This window comes from Bufo gargarizans, chromosome 4 (genome assembly GCF_014858855.1).
Source record: "Bufo gargarizans isolate SCDJY-AF-19 chromosome 4, ASM1485885v1, whole genome shotgun sequence".
Classification (NCBI taxonomy): Eukaryota; Metazoa; Chordata; class Amphibia; order Anura; family Bufonidae; genus Bufo; species Bufo gargarizans.
In genome coordinates this window covers 38221161-38241343 of record NC_058083.1, presented here as the reverse complement: position 1 = coordinate 38241343, position 20183 = coordinate 38221161, and the positions used below count along the sequence as shown (strand labels likewise).

At 44.1% G+C, this 20183-nt stretch overlaps 1 protein-coding gene across 1 annotated transcript in view; it reads left to right on the top strand.

Annotated features, from left to right (window-relative positions):
• Positions 1 to 20183, top strand: part of LOC122935964 (cytochrome P450 2K4-like) — a 92048-nt gene that overhangs the window by 41795 nt on the left and 30070 nt on the right. The window contains exons 6-7 of the mRNA XM_044291932.1: positions 4186 to 4346; positions 7702 to 7878. Of these exons, the coding sequence (XP_044147867.1) occupies positions 4186 to 4346; positions 7702 to 7878 (338 nt within the window). The remainder of the gene's footprint in view (positions 1 to 4185; positions 4347 to 7701; positions 7879 to 20183) is intronic.

Below are 20183 nucleotides of genomic sequence, written 5' to 3'. Positions count from 1 at the left end.
GTGTGCGCTCCGGCTGGCTACATTTTGTTTCTATACTGTATATCTTTGTTGGCAGACATCTATTCCTTTTTGCGGCTATCTGCTGGCTAGTGGTTCTAAAAACACATACAAACGCACACCCTGCCTCCCGACATGTTTCGCCGGCAAACCGGCGTCTTCAGGGGATCGTGCAGGTATGTATGTTGGGGGCAGGGACCATCTTTTATAAGGTTGGTAGGTGATGTCTCAATTGGACAACCTATAGAGCTTTACCTAACTCTCATTATTTCCCAGAATCGCTAATAGACCTGTCTCGATAGACTCACCCTTCTTCTATGTACCACCCGTAATGTTGTGTTACACTAGCTTCTCGACGGCTATTTCGTTCACCTCGGAACTTTAGAAAAACATTTCCCTGCTGTCGCTCGCGCATGCGCGCCGACTTAGAACCTTTTCCTTGTTACCATGCTGTTGCGCATGTCACGAGACTTAGTCCATGAAATTGGTATCAAAGCAGTAGAAACATTTCTCAACACTAAAGGAACACAATTTTGCGAGCACAATAAATTTGTCACTACACTCTTATGTTTTTTACTCACTCATAATTATTTTGTGTTTGACGGCAAATATTATTTACAAATTAATGGGACAGTAATGGGCACGATTTGAGCACCAAGTTTTGCTAAGTTATTTTTGGGACGGTGGGAGGATCACATTTTCACGGAGCACAACACAAAATGCATGGATCATATTTTATTTTGAGGTTGGTACATTGATTGAATTTTTTGGGATGGCACTGAAACAGACTTTTCTAATTTCACAAGGAGTTGAAAACAATATAGGACTGTGATTCACCTCAGAGATACAAAAAGAGAGCCTCAACTTTCTTGATTAGAAAATTGCCTTAAAACCTGATGGCAGTATAACGACCGAGATATAGAGGAAATCCACTGCAACAAACAACTTCCTACATTGAGCAAGCTTCCACCCACCATTACTTAAGTCAGGTATCCCAGTCGGACAGTACCTTAGAGCCAAGCGAAACTGTACAGATGAATTAACCTTTGAAAAAGAAAGCAATACACTATATAACAGATGTTTAGCTAGAGGGTACCCCAAGAAAGTACTCAATCGTGCATATAGTAGAGCTAAAAATACAGAGAGGAATAGTCTACTTTAAGAAAAAAGCAAGAGAGAAGATAGGGAATTAATATGCTGCATAGGAACATACGACGTGCAGCATCAAACCGTTTATAAGATTCTAAAACGTCATTGGCATTTCCTGCGAGCGGACAGGGATCTGAAATAAGTCATCCCAGTAAATCCATCAATTATGTACAGGAGAGGAAAAAAACTTGAAATAAATGTTGGTACATAGCCATTCTCAAAAACATCAAAGAAGAACAGAAACGTGGATGGCGGTGAAGGGATCATACCCCTTTGGTTGCTGTACCTTCTGTAAGTATATCCCCCCTAAAAAAGAGTTTATTAATCCAATTGACGGAAAAAAGTATACCGTCAGAGAATATATAAACTGTGAGACCACAGGTGTAGTCTATACTATTCAATTTGAGTGTCCCAAACTGTATATTGGGAAGACAGTTCAAGAATTGAGGAGACACATATCTAGACACTTCAGCAATCTGAACACCCAGGAAGAAACGCCACTCTCCAAAAATAAAAATAAAAACTACCATAGAGAGAACCCTTCAGGTCTTAAAATTTGGGGTATACAAAAAATTTAAACTGATCCAAGAAAGGGTGATATTGATAGAAGACTGCAACAGAAGGAAACCAAGTGTATTTATCGCCTACATTCCCTATCACCATTGGGAATAAATGAAGGCTTCACATACGCATTATTCTTGTAACAGTATGAAAAATTATAGGACTCCCTCGCATCCGGCACAATGCGAAATAAATACAGACAAAATGCGAAATAAATAATACTGTCAACTGTGAAGAAAATTTCAAAGAAAGAAGAAAAATGTGGATAAAAAAATAATGACCAATACAATGGAGCATAAACAATAACTTAAATAAAGAATGTAAGAAGAATTAAAGCGAAAAAATCTAAATTAGAAGAAAGGATGTAGTATAGGAAATTGAGGAGAAAAGTATGAGATAATTGAGTAAAAAATAATTGATGATAAAAGTATATAAAAGAAAAATTGCTAATAACAACCTATAGAGATTAGTGATGAATGTATGATGAGAGTATGAAGCAACAACTTGAGACCACTGTTTAAGCGGGAAAATTCATATTAAATCAAACAATTAGCAGACATGATCTTTAGGGATGTATACAATTTATTGCAAAATTATTTCTTACATTATAAAATTATTGAAATACAAAATGAGATCTGTCAAAATTTTTCTAAATATATAACACCTAAGAATTGGTTGAGATATCAAGCAGTAAGAATAAATACATGAATTATATAAAAATGTAAATCCATAATATTGATAAGTGGAGCACTAATGATCAGCAGTAGATATATCAATTAGTAAAAATATACATAAATGATTAATAAGTTAAAAATATTATGAAATATAATGAATAAAAAATCATAAGCCTAATAAATACAAGCCCTACAGCACAAAGTGAAATAAAATAAAATACAAGGGCAATATCATAGACAGCTTTAGAAATAGTAGGCTGATAGCCCTATTAGCAGACAAACGATAAGGATCATGGACTAAGTCTTGTGACATGCGCAACAGTATGTTAACAAGGAAAATGTTCTAAATCGGCGCGCATGCACGAACGACAGTAAGAAAAAGTTTTTCTAAGTCGGCGCACATGTGCGAAGATCCAAGGTGAACGAAATAGCCGTCGAGAAGCTAGTGTAACGCAACATTGCGGGCGGTACATAGAAGAAGGGTGAGCCTATTGAGACAGGTCTATTAGCGATTCTGGGAAATAATGAGAGTTAGGTAAAACCCTAAAGGTTGTCCAATTGTGACATCACGTACTAAACTTATAAAAGATGGTCCCTGCCCCCAACATACATACCTGCACGATCACCTGAAGACGCCGGTTTGCCGGCGAAACATGTCGGGAGGCAGGGTGTGCGTTTGTATGTGTCAAGTTATAGTGGTTATAAGTGTGGTATTTATAGAGAACAGAATAAAACTGAAGATTTAATTAGCAGCACGTGTAAGGAGACACTTAAGGTCCAATGACCAAATTAAATGTACTACAGATAATGTAAACGTCCCACATGTGCTGTGAGTTCTATATATATATATATATATATATATATATATATATGTATAAAAAATATATATATATATATAATTATAAAGCCCCCTACTAATAAAGCCCACCACAGTGCCCTTCAGTAGTTATAAAGCCCATCATAATGCCCCTAGTAGTATTAAAATAGAAAATATGCCCTTAGAGCGCCCCAGTAGTACCAATACCAACAAAAGAGCCCCCCAATAGTATTAAATCTCCATAGTATTCCTCAGAAACTGTAATGCCTGCCTATATTGCCCCCAGTAGTAATAATACTCCTTATATTACCACCACTAGTAATAAAGACACTATAATGTGTCCCAGTAAAAAAAAAAAAAAAAAATATAGTGTAACCTGTAGTACTAATGTCCCCATAGTGTTTCCCAGTTAAAGGAAAATAACCAGCACAAATACACACCTCCATGTTGCTGTCTGCGATGTGATGCAGGATACAGACCTGCTGCTTGCATGCGGTCCTGGAGATGATAACATCATTGAACCACCTGGACCATCTTATAGGCTTCAGTGGAACATTGCTGGAGGCTTGGGCAGTCCTGCATAACACCTCACCACCCTTGGGGAACGTATACTGCACATGGGTGAATAAAGACACTGTTTTTTCAAGTCTTGGAGTGCTGTCCTATTTCTGGTATATATTAAGGGTGAGAAGCTCATCCCCTTGGACGCTGCACCAGAGCCAGTTTACTGGTGCCGCCGAATCCTCTTTTTTCTATATATATATAGCCTACATTTTGTCCCAATAAAAATCCTGGAAAATCCTGGGGAACGTTGGGGAGGAGTTGTTTAATCCTGGTGGTTACTAATGGAATCAATCACAACACTGTGTTTTTAGGTTTGCAAGAAGTATGTTATAGGAAGGTAAACCTTCATAGTAAGAATAAGAAAGAAAACAAATTCAAACACAAAGATTTTTTTTTATTGTATTTTTGCATTCACTGATATAGGACAGCCCTTTGATAATCTGACCAGTATAAATGCTGCTGTAACCAATATAATTGTGTCTATATTGCTCGGTAAAAGATTTGACTATGAGGATCCAATCATACTGAGGCTCATGGAATTAGTTAATGAGAATATAAGACTCCTAGGAAGTACATGGATCGCGGTAAGTCAGAAGTTTTGTAAGTATTAAGTTATGACATTAGTTTAATGAATTTTGTAACTTTACCAAATTTAATATTCTCACTCGCAATGGAAATTACGTTTGCAAATTCTATGTACAGTATGTATGTCAGAAAATAGTGGTACTGGTACCTCAGGCTGTTTGAAAGCAACATCAAACCAATCTCTCAAATTCTTCACTGCAAAAGCCAAAAGGTGGTCTTTCTCTTCTGAATCCTTTAGGCCTCCTGCACACGACCGTTTTTTTTTCCCCGTTTAATGGACTTTTTTTGCTTTCCATATAAGGTCTGTATACGGAACCATGTACTCCGTATGCATTCTGTTTCCGTATTTCCGTTTTTCCGTTCCTTTTAAAGATAGAACATGTCCTATTATTGCCCGCAAATCACGTTCCGTGGCTCCATTCAAGTCAATGGGTCCGCAAAAAAACGGAACACATACGGAAATGCATCCGTATGTCTTCCGTTTCCGTTCTGTTTTTTGCAGAATCATCTATTGAAAATGTTATGCTCAGACCAATTTTATCTATGTAATTACTGTATACTGTATATGCCATATGGAAAAACGGAACGGAAAAATGAAACTGAAACGGAAACACAACGGAAACAAAAAACGGTACAAAGGATCCGTAAAAAATGGACCGCAAAACATTGAAAAAGCCATACGGTCGTGTGCAGGAGGCCTTACCCAAATAGCAGTTCACATCCACATTTATGGCATTTCAGTACCTAGTAGAACCTGCCTAACATTTTAAATGGTATTGGGGTGTCTTAAAATGGCACATACTGGGCACAGCATATTGTGCACTGAAATGCTATTTCTGTGGAAAATTTCATTTGCACCGTCACCAGCTCAGTAACTATTGTAAAATACCTGTGGTATCAAAATGCACACTTTACCACTTCATAAATAATATGAGAGATGTAGTTTCGAAAATGACGCCACTGATTGGGGTTTTTAACTGTATGGGAACCTCAGTGTCTCTGTAAATGTGATTTAGCACCCAAAAGAGCATTGGGCTCATGGAATTAGTTAATGAGAATATAAGACGCCCAGTATAGGCTCCGGTCTGCAGCTCCCTCTGTTTTACTGGGCGGAGTTTTTGTATTAGGCGTGTCCCTTGCTGCAGCGCTGGCCAATGGCCAGTCCCAGGCTATGAGCTGTGCGCTGCGATTGGCCAGCGCTGCAGCAAGGGACAACCCTAATACAAAAACTCCGCCCAGTACAACAGAGGGAGCTGCAGACACCGGAGCCTATACCGGGCGAACGGAGTGGCGCCCAGACATACTAGTAAGTGCAGGGGGACCCACAGATATAGTTAGTTTTTAGTTTTTAAACTAGTGAAAGGTCCTCTTTAAGCTAAATCTACACTCCAAAATCCAAATGGCACCCTTTTCCTTTTGAGCCCTGCCATGTGCCCATACGACATTTTCATATCCAGTACAGCCTGCCTATGAATTTGAGTAATGTGGTATAAGTCTCAGAAAGTAGGAATTGGGCACAACATATTCGTCACTAAAATACCATATGTGTCTGCTGCCCATTATTTCTGCAAAATACCTGTGGCGTCACAATGCTCATACCACCCCCTTATAACCTGAGGAGAGGAATTCCCAAAATGGGGTCAAATCTCAGGGGTTCTGTTTATTATTTCACCCCACAGCCTCTACAGTTGTCAGCATAAACAACTTAAAGAGGACCTTTCACCTGGAAAAACATTGTGAACTAAGTATCCTGACATATACAGTGGCGCCCAGGGATCTCACTGCATTTACTATTATCTGTTCTCCCGTTATGTCCTCCGGTATCTACGCTCAGTAGGTTATAGTAGGCGGAGACTTAGGACTCTTGGTTATAGTAGGCGGAGTCTACCCTTGTTCTGCTGGGCGTCTCCTCCTCCTAGGCTGTAGCGCTGGCCAATCGCAGCGCAGAGCTCACAGCCTGGGAGGCTTTTTTCTCCCAGGCTGTGAGCTGTGCACTGTTATTGGCCAGCGCTACAGCCTAGGAGGAGGAGACGCCCAGCAGAACAAGGGCAGTCTCCTACTATAACCAAGTCCCCGAACATACCGGAGGGCATAACGGGAGAACGGAGCGGCGCCCAGGGATAAAGGTAAGTGTAGTGAGATCCCTGGGTGCCCTTGTATATGTCAGGATACTTAGTTCACAATGTTTTTCCAGGTGAAAGGTCCCCTTTAAATCACCAAACTAGGCCTCAACTGTAGGGGTACTAGGCCCCACTGTGCTGGTACCTAAGGGATTCTTAAAATGTGACACTGAGCCCAAAAAACCATTCTCGTCCCTCAAAAGCCAAATGGCGCTCCTTCCTTTCTGAACCCTGTAGTGTGCCCATGCAGCAGTTTACAACCGCATATGGGGTGTCTCTATATTCAGGTGAAAATAAAAAAATGTGGGGCTAAAGGAACATTTTATTGGAAAAAAAATGATTTTTTTTTTCATTTTCACAGCCAAGAGTCTCTAAATTGTATAAAACATCTTGAGTCAAAGAATTTACTATACTCCCTCAAAACAGTTTCTAGTGTAGGAATACCTCAGAGTCTCTTCAAATGCAACCTCACACCCATAAACCATTCCAGAAAAATCTGAACTCTAAAAGCCATATGGTGCTCCTTCCCTTCTCAGCCATGTGCCCATACAGCAGTTTATGATCACATATACGGTGTTTCTGTAAAATGCAGAATTAGAGTAATAAATGGTCAGGTTTGTTTTGCTGTTAACCCTTTCTGTGTTGACATGGAAAATCTTCACAATAATGTTTTTTTTGTTTTTTGTTCATTTTCTTTTTGTTTTAATTTCTGTGGAACACCTAAAGATTGACAAAGTCCTAAAGATTAGTTTGGAATAATTAGAGGGGTGTACAATTCTAAAATAGGGTCATTTGTGGGTGGTTTCTATTATGTAAGCTCCTTAAACCCAGGTCACAACTGAACTGGACCTGCAAAAAAAGGTCAGTTTTTGAAATTATTGAAAAATAAATTGAACAATTGCTCCTAAAATTCTAAATCTTCTAATGTCCTAAAAAAAATAAAAAGATGTTTACATAATGATGCTAAAACAAAGAAGACACATGATACATATATTATAAGGTATTGCTCTCTTAAAAGCAGAGAAATTCTACTTTACAAAATTGTGACTGTTTCTAAATTCACTGTAAATTTTGGATGTTTCTTATATATAAAGATAAATAATATTGACCCAAATTTACCACTAATATGAAGTAAGGTAAAAATATGCTGTGTCCTTAAGGGGTTAAATTATCACATTCTTTGGGTTTAAGGTTTAAAAAAAGTATTTTTGAATATTTTCTTTATTTCTTTAAGCTATGCAACAGTTTTCCGTTTCTAATGAGATGGCTGCCAGGAGCTCACAGAACAGTTGCTGGAAACCGTAGAGAGTTTCAGGACTTTATAAGAGCGACATTTACAAAATATAAAAAGAACCTGGATGTAAATGACCAGAGGAACCTCATTGATGCCTTCTTAGCAAAGCAACAAGAGGTATGATGAGCATTTTACCACTTATTGAGTTAAACAATTAAAATATAATAACATTTAATGTCTACAAGAAATTACTAAAAAGGTCCAGGTCCACTTATTTGTACCACTTATTTGTACCCCATTATGGCATAATTCAAAGCTTTTGAATTTAAGGGATCTGAACTGCTGCCAGTATTGGAGGACCAAAAATGTTCAGTACCTACATCAGGTGGTTAGTGGCGGACAAATTCTGCCCCCGGTGGAGTTAGGGCAAAGGGTAAATTTGGGCGAGGTGGCTTGGTATGCATATTTTCAATTGAGGTCAGCACTCTCCAGCACTTTGAATAGTCACCTTCTTTTTATAGATACTCCTGAATTCTTACATGATCTAATCATTAAGAAAACTACCACGAAAATTAAAATATCACATTGCTATAGACACTTAATGAAAACATTTTTTGGGGGTCATCGACACTTTCAGAGGTGGGTCCCCCAGATTGGGAGAACATGGGGGAAAGCTTAAAATTTGTTTCACAGAATTCTAATCACATTGTTGTACAATTCAATATTTTGCACAAAATATATGTGACACCTATGTGGTTATATAGGAGAGGACTCAGAGTCTCCTCTGACTGCCCACGCTGTGGCGACTCCGAGGCAGATCATTTACATCTGTTTTGGGACTGCCCGATGGTGGGTAGTTATTGGAGATCGGTCCAAATCACCTTGGCTCGTAAATTTAATATTGTTATTCCTTTGTCTCCTAGGATATGGGTCCTGGGAGACTTATCGGAGGTTAACTATCAGCCCATAAAACGCCAATTATTGATTAAGGTTATGTTTTTGGCCAGGCTTCTGGTCTCTAGACTATGGTTTTCCTCCTCCGCTCCAGATTGCAGTAACTGGTTGGCCCTGGTCGAGAAAGTGAAAAGCTATGAGAGGATTTTGTATAAACAAAGAGGATCCTATTTAAAGTGGGGTAAACTGTGGGAAGATTGGGACATGGTTAATTAATCTGGAATTGTTCTTCTTTTTTTTTTTTTTTTTTTTTTCCTGCAAGGTGGGGGGGGGGGGGAGGGGGGGATAGGGGGGGGTGGGCTGGGCTGGGGATGATCTTATTAGTCCGGTTTTTCTGTATGTATTGCAATTAGGGAAGGATGTGAAGTTGTATCTGAGTATTGGAGTATCTCCAGGAATGCTGGAGGACGGCGGGACTCTCCAGCATTGAGCAAGGGTCAAAGTTTTTGTTAAATCAGGGCACTGTGCGCCTTACAGACGGGGACCTGGGGCCTGGGACCCTGGGCGGCCCGGTGACCGGGTGTGACCCGAAATGCGGCTCTCTCTGTCTGATATGTGGTTGGATTGTAGGCAATGATACGATACATGTTGTATGGGTGCTATTAGGGGACAGTGCCGGCCTTTGGTGGTGTTTCTGTCCACATTTCTTTTAAATGCCGGTGATTGCTGAGTGATACTCGATTTGAGTCCCCTTGCACCTGAGATACTGGTGCGATTGTACGTGAGGCATGGTTAAGTTGGGCACTAATTTTTAATTCTAACTATATGGGGATGAGGCAGTAAAACATGCATGTGGTTCTCTTCCACTGCGATAGAAGACTGCTGGAACCCCCAGGCTGCTCCAAGAAATGTTTGTGCTTAAAGATCGCTGTAAGCCCGCTATGCATGGTTAATGTGAGCACCAGGTGAATGGATTCAAGATTGTTAATCCTGCCGCTTCTTTACCCATATACGGGAGAGGACGCGATGAGCGCGTGCTCGCTCCCTGGCGCCCGCCCGGGCCGCGGGCCCCCGATCTCTGCCCTTTATAGATATCAATATGCCAAGTTAGACACTGTGTGTGTTTGCCTGATGTCGGGTGAACCCCGCTTTCCTCTTAGCAAGTGAGATCTCCATTTGATTTGTATTATCCTCATAAGTATGGGTATTTGTATGAAATTGTTATTAACTATGCTTATAAATCAGGAACTTACGGACTTTAGGATTTTATAATATCATTAAGGTTATATGGATATTTATTTTTGTATCACAAATAAGAAATAAAATAAAAAAAATAAAAATAAAAAAAAGGTCCAGGTCCATGTAGTCCAGCCTGTAATTCTACTTTGCGGATCAGAGGAAGGTAAAAAATCCTTATGACATTCATCCCAATTGCCCAATATGAGAATCAGGGTAAATCTCTGATATTTGTGCATGACACTAGACCCCTTTGTAAAATGAATTAACCATCACAACCTCCTCTGGAAGAAAGCTTTGTGTTCTCACTGCTCTTACAGTAAAGAGCCTCCATCAATGGTGATGTGAAACCTTCTTTCCACTTGATTTTGAGGGTGTCCTTTTTATGGTTGCAGGCCTGGGTGTAAAAGGTTGTTAATTATATTTTTTCCATACTAAACAAATTCAAGTTTGCTAACTAGGGATGAGCGAACTCGAACTGTATAGTTCGGGTTCGTACCGAATTTTGGGGTGTCCGTGACACGGACCCGAACCCGGACATTTTCGTAAAAGTCCGGGTTCGGGTTCGGTGTTCGTCGCTTTCTTCGCGCTTTTGTGACGCTTTCTTGGCGCTTTTTGAAAGGCTGCAAAGCAGCCAATCAACAAGCGTCATACTACTTGCCCCAAGAGGCCATCACAGCCATGCCTACTATTGGCATGGCTGTGATTGGCCAGAGCACCATGTGACCCAGCCTCTATTTAAGCTGGAGTCACATAGCGCCGCCCGTCACTCTGCTCTGATTAGCGTAGGGAGAGGTTGCGGCTGCGACAGTAGGGCGAGATTAGGCAGATTAACTCCTCCAAAGGACTTGATTAACTGATCGATCTGCAGCTGTGGATCATTGAGCTGCTGATCCTCAATTGCTCACTGTTTTTAGGCTGCACAGACCGTTTGTCAGTCACATTTTTCTGGGGTGATCGGCGGCCATTTTGTGTCTTGTGGTGCGCCAGCACAAGCTGCGACCAAGTGCATTTAACCCTCAATGGTGTGGTTGTTTTTTGGCTAAAGCCTACATCAGGGTGAAGCTGTCACACCAAGTGCATTTAACCAGCAATAGTCTGTTCATTTTTTGGCCATATACAAAATCAGGGGCAAGCTGCGCCTGTCACCAAGTGCATTTAACCCTCAATGGTGTGGTTGTTTTTTGGCTAAAGCCTACATCAGGGTGAAGCTGTCACACCAAGTGCATTTAACCAGCAATAGTCTGTTCATTTTTTGGCCATATACTAAATCAGGGGCAAGCTGCGCCTGTCACCAAGTGCATTTAACCCTCAATGGTGTGGTTGTTTTTTGGCTAAAGCCTACATCAGGGTGAAGCTGTCACACCAAGTGCATTTAACCAGCAATAGTCTGTTTATTTTTTGGCCATATCCCAGTCTAATTCTGTCACTAAATCCATACCGGTCACCCAGCGCCTAAATACTAGGCCTCAAATTTATATCCAGCTAAATCTGTCCCTAGTGCTGTAGCTGGGCGAGTTATTTAGTGTCCGTTCAAGCACATTTCTTGTTCTGGGTTGAAATACAATTCCCAATTTAGCAATTTCATAATTTAGTGGTTTCTGCTATATCAGAGCTATTTGAAATCTATCCCTAAAAGGGTATATAATATTCAAGGTGCACATTGGGTCATTCAGAATAACTTCACACACACCCGCTACTGTGTATTTCCAAGTCTAATTCTGTCACTAAACCCATACCTGTCACGCAGCGCCTAAATACTAGGCCTCAAATTTATATCCAGCTAAATCTGTCCCTAGTGCTGTAGCTGGGCGAGTTATTTAGTGTCCGTTCAAGCACATTTCTTGTTCTGGGTTGAAATACAATTCCCAATTTAGCAATTTCATAATTTAGTGGTTTCTGCTATATCAGAGCTATTTGAAATCTATCCCTAAAAGGGTATATAATATTCAAGGTGCACATTGGGTCATTCAGAATAACTTCACACACACCCGCTACTGTGTATTTCCAAGTCTAATTCTGGCACTAAACCCATACCTGTCACCCAGCGCCTAAATACTAGGCCTCAAATTTATGTCCCGCTAAATCTGTCCTTAGTGCTGTAGCTGGGCGAGTTATTTAGTGTCCGTTCAAGCACATTTCTTGTTCTGGGTTGAAATACAATTCCCAATTTAGCAATTTCATAATTTAGTGGTTTCTGCTATATCAGAGCTATTTGAAATCTATCCCTAAAAGGGTATATAATATTCAAGGTGCACATTGGGTCATTCAGAATAACTTCACACACACCCGCTACTGTGTATTTCCAAGTCTAATTCTGGCACTAAACCCATACCTGTCACCCAGCGCCTAAATACTAGGCCTCAAATTTATATCCCGCTAAATCTCTCGTTACCGCTGTCCTGTTGTGGCTGGGAAAGTTATTTAGTGTCCGTCAAAGCACATTTTTTGTTCTGGGTTGAAATACAATTCCCAATTTAGCAATTTCATAATTTAGTGGTTTCTGCTATATCAGAGCTATTTGAAATCTATCCCTAAAACGGTATATAATATTCAAGGTGCACATTGGGTCATTCAGAATAACTTCACACACACCCGCTACTGTGTATTTCCAAGTCTAATTCTGGCACTAAACCCATACCTGTCACCCAGCGCCTAAATACTAGGCCTCAAATTTATATCCCGCTAAATCTGTCCTTAGTGCTGTAGCTGGGCGAGTTATTTAGTGTCCGTTCAAGCACATTTCTTGTTCTGGGTTGAAATACAATTCCCAATTTAGCAATTTCATAATTTAGTGGTTTCTGCTATATCAGAGCTATTTGAAATCTATCCCTAAAAGGGTATATAATATTCAAGGTGCACATTGGGTCATTCAGAATAACTTCACACACACCCGCTACTGTGTATTTCCAAGTCTAATTCTGGCACTAAACCCATACCTGTCACCCAGCGCCTAAATACTAGGCCTCAAATTTATATCCCGCTAAATCTGTCCCTAGTGCTGTAGCTGGGCGAGTTATTTAGTGTCCGTTCAAGCACATTTCTTGTTCTGGGTTGAAATACAATTCCCAATTTAGCAATTTCATAATTTAGTGGTTTCTGCTATATCAGAGCTATTTGAAATCTATCCCTAAAAGGGTATATAATATTCAAGGTGCACATAGGGTCATTCAGAATAACTTCACACACCCGCTACTGTGCATTTCCAAATCTAATTCTGTCACTAAACCCATACCTGTCACCCAGCGCCTAAATACTAGGCCTCAAATTTATATCCCGCTAAATCTCTCGTTACCGCTGTCCTGTTGTGGCTGGGAAAGTTATTTAGTGTCCGTCAAAGCACATTTTTTGTTCTGAGTTGAAATACAATTCCCAATTTAGCAATTTCATAATTTAGTCGTTTCTGCTATATCAGAGCTATTTGAAATCTATCCCTAAAAGGGTAGATCATATTGAAGGTGCACATAGGGTCATTCAGAATAACTTCACACACACGCTTCTGTGCATTTCCAAGTCTAATTCTGTCACTAAATCCATACCGGTCACCCAGCGCCTAAATACTAGGCCTCAAATTTATATCCCGCTGAATTTGAATACAATACATTGGGCCAAATAATATATTTGTTGTTGTGGTGAACCATAACAATGAGAAAAACATCTAGTAAGGGACGCGGACGTGGACATGGTCGTGGTGGTGTTAGTGGACCCTCTGGTGCTGGGAGAGGACGTGGCCGTTCTGCCACATCCACACGTCCTAGTGTACCAACTACCTCAGGTCCCAGTAGCCGCCAGAATTTACAGCGATATATGGTGGGGCCCAATGCCGTTCTAAGGATGGTAAGGCCTGAGCAGGTACAGGCATTAGTCAATTGGGTGGCCGACAGTGGATCCAGCACGTTCACATTATCTCCCACCCAGTCTTCTGCAGAAAGCGCACAGATGGCGCCTGAAAACCAACCCCATCAGTCTGTCACATCACCCCCATGCATACCAGGGAAACTGTCTCAGCCTCAAGTTATGCAGCAGTCTCTTATGCTGTTTGAAGACTCCGCTGGCAGGGTTTCCCAAGGGCATCCACCTAGCCCTTCCCCAGCGGTGAAAGACATAGAATGCACTGACGCACAACCACTTATGTTTCCTGATGATGAGGACATGGGAATACCACCTCAGCATGTCTCTGATGATGACGAAACACAGGTGCCAACTGCTGCGTCTTTCTGCAGTGTGCAGACTGAACAGGAGGTCAGGGATCAAGACTGGGTGGAAGACGATGCAGGGGACGATGAGGTCCTAGACCCCACATGGAATGAAGGTCGTGCCACTGACTTTCACAGTTCGGAGGAAGAGGCAGTGGTGAGACCGAGCCAACAGCGTAGCAAAAGAGGGAGCAGTGGGCAAAAGCAGAACACCCGCCGCCAAGAGACTCCGCCTGCTACTGACCGCCGCCATCTGGGACCGAGCACCCCAAAGGCAGCTTCAAGGAGTTCCCTGGCATGGCACTTCTTCAAACAATGTGCTGACGACAAGACCCGAGTGGTTTGCACGCTGTGCCATCAGAGCCTGAAGCGAGGCATTAACGTTCTGAACCTGAGCACAACCTGCATGACCAGGCACCTGCATGCAAAGCATGAACTGCAGTGGAGTAAACACCTTAAAACCAAGGAAGTCACTCAGGCTCCCCCTGCTACCTCTTCTGCTGCTGCCGCCTCGGCCTATTCTGCTGCTGCCGCCTCGGCCTCTTCCTCCGCCTCTGGAGGAACGTTGGCACCTGCCGCCCAGCAAACAGGGGATGTACCACCAACACCACCACCACCACCTCCGTCACCAAGCGTCTCAACCATGTCACACGCCAGCGTTCAGCTCTCCATCTCACAAACATTTGATAGAAAGCGTAAATTCCCACCTAGCCACCCTCGATCCCTGGCCCTGAATGCCAGCATTTCTAAACTACTGGCCTATGAAATGCTGTCATTTAGGCTGGTGGACACAGACAGCTTCAAACAGCTCATGTCGCTTGCTGTCCCACAGTATGTTGTTCCCAGCCGCCACTACTTCTCCAAGAGAGCCGTGCCTTCCCTGCACAACCAAGTATCCAATAAAATCAAGTGTGCACTGCGCAACGCCATCTGTAGCAAGGTCCACCTAACCACAGATACGTGGACCAGTAAGCACGGCCAGGGACGCTATATCTCCCTAACTGCACACTGGGTAAATGTAGTGGCAGCTGGGCCCCAGGCGGAGAGCTGTTTGGCGCACGTCCTTCCGCCGCCAAGGATCGCAGGGCAACATTCTTTGCCTCCTGTTGCCACCTCCTCCTTCTCGGCTTCCTCCTCCTCTTCTTCCACCTGCTCATCCAGTCAGCCACACACCTTCACCACCAACTTCAGCACAGCCCGGGGTAAACGTCAGCAGGCCATTCTGAAACTCATATGTTTGGGGGACAGGCCCCACACCGCACAGGAGTTGTGGCGGGGTATAGAACAACAGACCGACGAGTGGTTGCTGCCGGTGAGCCTCAAGCCCGGCCTGGTGGTGTGTGATAATGGGCGAAATCTCGTTGCAGCTCTGGGACTAGCCAATTTGACGCACATCCCTTGCTTGGCGCATGTGCTGAATTTGGTGGTGCAGAAGTTCATTCACAACTACCCCGACATGTCAGAGCTGCTGCATAAAGTGCGGGCCGTCTGTTCGCGCTTCCGGCGTTCACATCCTGCTGCTGCTCGCCTGTCTGCGCTACAGCGTAACTTCGGCCTTCCCGCTCACCGCCTCATATGCGACGTGCCCACCAGGTGGAACTCCACCTTGCACATGCTGGACAGACTGTGCGAGCAGCAGCAGGCCATAGTGGAGTTTCAGCTGCAGCACGCACGGGTCAGTCGCACTACAGAACAGCACCACTTCACCACCAATGACTGGGCCTCCATGCGAGACCTGTGTGCCCTGTTGCGCTGTTTCGAGTACTCCACCAACATGGCCAGTGGCGATGACACCGTTATCAGCGTTACAATACCACTTCTATGTCTCCTTGAGAAAACACTTAGGGCGATGATGGAAGAGGAGGTGGCCCAGGAGGAGGAGGAGGAGGAAGAGGGGTCATTTTTAGCACTTTCAGGCCAGTCTCTTCGAAGTGACTCAGAGGGAGGTTTTTGGCAACAGCAGAGGCCAGGTACAAATGTGGCCAGCCAGGGCCCACTACTGGAGGACGAGGAGGACGAGGATGAGGAGGAGGTGGAGGAGGATGAGGATGAAGCATGGTCACAGCGGGGTGGCACCCAACGCAGCTCGGGTCCATCACTGGTGCGTGGCTGGGGGGAAAGGCAGGACGATGACGATACGCCTCCCACAGAGGACAGCTTGTCCTTATCCCTGGGCAGCCTGGCACACATGAGCGACTACATGCTGCAGTGCCTGCGCAACGACAGCAGAGTTGCCCACATTTTAACCTGTGCGGACTACTGGGTTGCCACCCTGCTGGATCCACGCTACAAAGACAATGTGCCCACCTTACTTCCTGCACTGGAGCGTGATAGGAAGATGCGCGAGTACAAGCGCACGTTGGTAGACGCGCTACTGAGAGCATTCCCAAATGTCACAGGGGAACAAGTGGAAGCCCAAGGCCAAGGCAGAGGAGGAGCAAGAGGTCGCCAAGGCAGCTGTGTCACGGCCAGCTCCTCTGAGGGCAGGGTTAGCATGGCAGAGATGTGGAAAATTTTTGTCAACACGCCACAGCTAACTGCACCACCACCTGATACGCAACGTGTTAGCAGGAGGCAACATTTCACTAACATGGTGGAACAGTACGTGTGCACACCCCTCCACGTACTGACTGATGGTTCGGCCCCATTCAACTTCTGGGTCTCTAAATTGTCCACGTGGCCAGAGCTAGCCTTTTATGCCTTGGAGGTGCTGGCCTGCCCGGCAGCCAGCGTTTTGTCTGAACGTGTATTCAGCACGGCAGGGGGCGTCATTACAGACAAACGCAGCCGCCTGTCTACAGCCAATGTGGACAAGCTGACGTTCATAAAAATGAACCAGGCATGGATCCCACAGGACCTGTCCGTCCCTTGTCCAGATTAGACATTAACTACCTCCCCATAACCATATATTATTGGACTCCAGGGCACTTCCTCATTCAATCCTATTTTTATTTTCATTTTACCATTATATTGCGATGCTACCCAAAGTTGAATGAACCTCTCCTCTGCCTGTGTGCTAGGCCTAAATATATGCCAATGGACTGTTGCAGTGGTGGCTGACATGAAGCCTGATTCTCTGCTATGACATGCAGACTAATTCTCTGCTGACATGAAGCCAGATTGTCTGTTACGGGACCTCTCTCCTCTGCCTGGGTGCTGGGCCTAAATTTATGACAATGGACTGTTGCAGTGGTGGCTGACGTGAAGCCTCATTCTCTGCTATGACATGCAGACTGATTCTCTGCTGACATGAAGCCAGATTGTCTGTTACGGGACCTCTCTCCTCTGCCTGTGTGCTAGGCCTAAATATATGCCAATGGACTGTTGCAGTGGTGGCTGACGTGAAGCCTGATTCTCTGCTATGACATGCAGACTGATTCTCTGCTGTCATGAAGCCAGATTGTCTGTTACGGGACCTCTCTGCTCTGCCTGTGTGCTAGGCCTAAATATATGCCAATGGACTGTTGCAGTGGTGGGTGACGTGAAGCCTGATTCTCTGCTATGATATGAAGACTGATTCTCTGCTGACATGAAGCCAGATTGTCTGTTACGGGACCTTTCTCCTTTGCCTGGGTTCTGGGCCTAAATTTATGAAAATTGACTCTTACAGTGGTGGGTGACGTGAAGCCTGATTCTCTGCTATGATATGAAGACTGATTCTCTGCTGACATGAAGCCAGATTGTCTGTTACGGGACCTTTCTCCTCTGCCTGGGTTCTGGGCCTAAATTTATGAAAATTGACTCTTACAGTGGTGGGTGACGTGAAGCCTGATTCTCTGCTATGACATGCAGACTGATTCTCTGCTGACATGAAGCCAGATTGTCTGTTACGGGACCTCTCTCCTCTGCCTGTGTGCTAGGCCTAAATATATGCCAATGGACTGTTGCAGTGGTGGCTGACGTGAAGCCTGATTCTCTGCTATGACATGCAGACTGATTCTCTGCTGTCATGAAGCCAGATTGTCTGTTACGGGACCTCTCTGCTCTGCCTGTGTGCTAGGCCTAAATATATGCCAATGGACTGTTGCAGTGGTGGGTGACGTGAAGCCTGATTCTCTGCTATGATATGAAGACTGATTCTCTGCTGACATGAAGCCAGATTGTCTGTTACGGGACCTTTCTCCTCTGCCTGGGTTCTGGGCCTAAATTTATGAAAATTGACTCTTACAGTGGTGGGTGACGTGAAGCCTGATTCTCTGCTATGATATGAAGACTGATTCTCTGCTGACATGAAGCCAGATTGTCTGTTACGGGACCTTTCTCCTTTGCCTGGGTTCTGGGCCTAAATTTATGAAAATTGACTCTTACAGTGGTGGGTGACGTGAAGCCTGATTCTCTGCTATGATATGAAGACTGATTCTCTGCTGACATGAAGCCAGATTGTCTGTTACGGGACCTTTCTCCTCTGCCTGGGTTCTGGGCCTAAATTTATGAAAATTGACTCTTACAGTGGTGGGTGACGTGAAGCCTGATTCTCTGCTATGACATGCAGACTGATTCTCTGCTGACATGAAGCCAGATTGTCTGTTACGGGACCTCTCTCCTCTGCCTGTGTGCTAGGCCTAAATATATGCCAATGGACTGTTGCAGTGGTGGCTGACGTGAAGCCTGATTCTCTGCTATGACATGCAGACTGATTCTCTGCTGTCATGAAGCCAGATTGTCTGTTACGGGACCTCTCTGCTCTGCCTGTGTGCTAGGCCTAAATATATGCCAATGGACTGTTGCAGTGGTGGGTGACGTGAAGCCTGATTCTCTGCTATGATATGAAGACTGATTCTCTGCTGACATGAAGCCAGATTGTCTGTTACGGGACCTTTCTCCTCTGCCTGGGTTCTGGGCCTAAATTTATGAAAATTGACTCTTACAGTGGTGGGTGACGTGAAGCCTGATTCTCTGCTATGATATGAAGACTGATTCTCTGCTGACATGAAGCCAGATTGTCTGTTACGGGACCTTTCTCCTCTGCCTGGGTTCTGGGCCTAAATTTATGAAAATTGACTCTTACAGTGGTGGGTGACGTGAAGCCTGATTCTCTGCTATGATATGAAGACTGATTCTCTGCTGACATGAAGCCAGATTCTCTGTTACGGGACCTCTCTCCTCTGCCTGGGTGCTGGGCCTAAATTTATGACAATGGACTGTTGCAGTGGTGGCTGACGTGAAGCCTGATTCTCTGCTATGACATGCAGACTGATTCTCTGCTGACATGAAGCCAGATCCTCTGTTACGGGACCTCTCTCCTCTGCCTGTGTGTGTGCTGGGCCTAAATATATGCCAATGGACTGTTGCAGTGGTGGCTGACGTGAAGCCTCATTCTCTGCTATGACATGCAGACTAATTCTCTGCTGACATGAAGACAGATTCTCTGTTACGGGACCTCCCTCCTCTGCCTGGGTGCTGGGCCTAAATATATGCCAATGGACTGTTGCAGTGGTGGCTGACGTGAAGCCTCATTCTCTGCTATGACATGCAGACTAATTCTCTGCTGACATGAAGACAGATTCTCTGTTACGGGACCTCCCTCCTCTGCCTGGGTGCTGGGCCTAAATATATGCCAATGGACTGTTGCAGTGGTGGGTGACGTGAAGCCTGATTCTCTGCTATGACATGCAGACTAATTCTCTGCTGACATGAAGACAGATTCTCTGTTACGGGACCTCTCTCCTCTGCCTGTGTGTGTGCTGGGCCTAAATATATGCCAATGGACTGTTGCAGTGGTGGGTGACGTGAAGCCTCATTCTCTGCTATGACATGCAGACTAATTCTCTGCTGACATGAAGCCAGATTGTCTGTTACGGGACCTCTCTCCTCTGCCTGTGTGTGTGCTGGGCCTAAATATATGCCAATGGACTGTTGCAGTGGTGGCTGACGTGAAGCCTCATTCTCTGCTATGACATGCAGACTAATTCTCTGCTGACATGAAGACAGATTCTCTGTTACGGGACCTCTCTCCTCTGCCTGTGTGTGTGCTGGGCCTAAATATATGCCAATGGACTGTTGCAGTGGTGGCTGACGTGAAGCCTCATTCTCTGCTATGACATGCAGACTAATTCTCTGCTGACATGAAGACAGATTCTCTGTTACGGGACCTCCCTCCTCTGCCTGGGTGCTGGGCCTAAATATATGCCAATGGACTGTTGCAGTGGTGGGTGA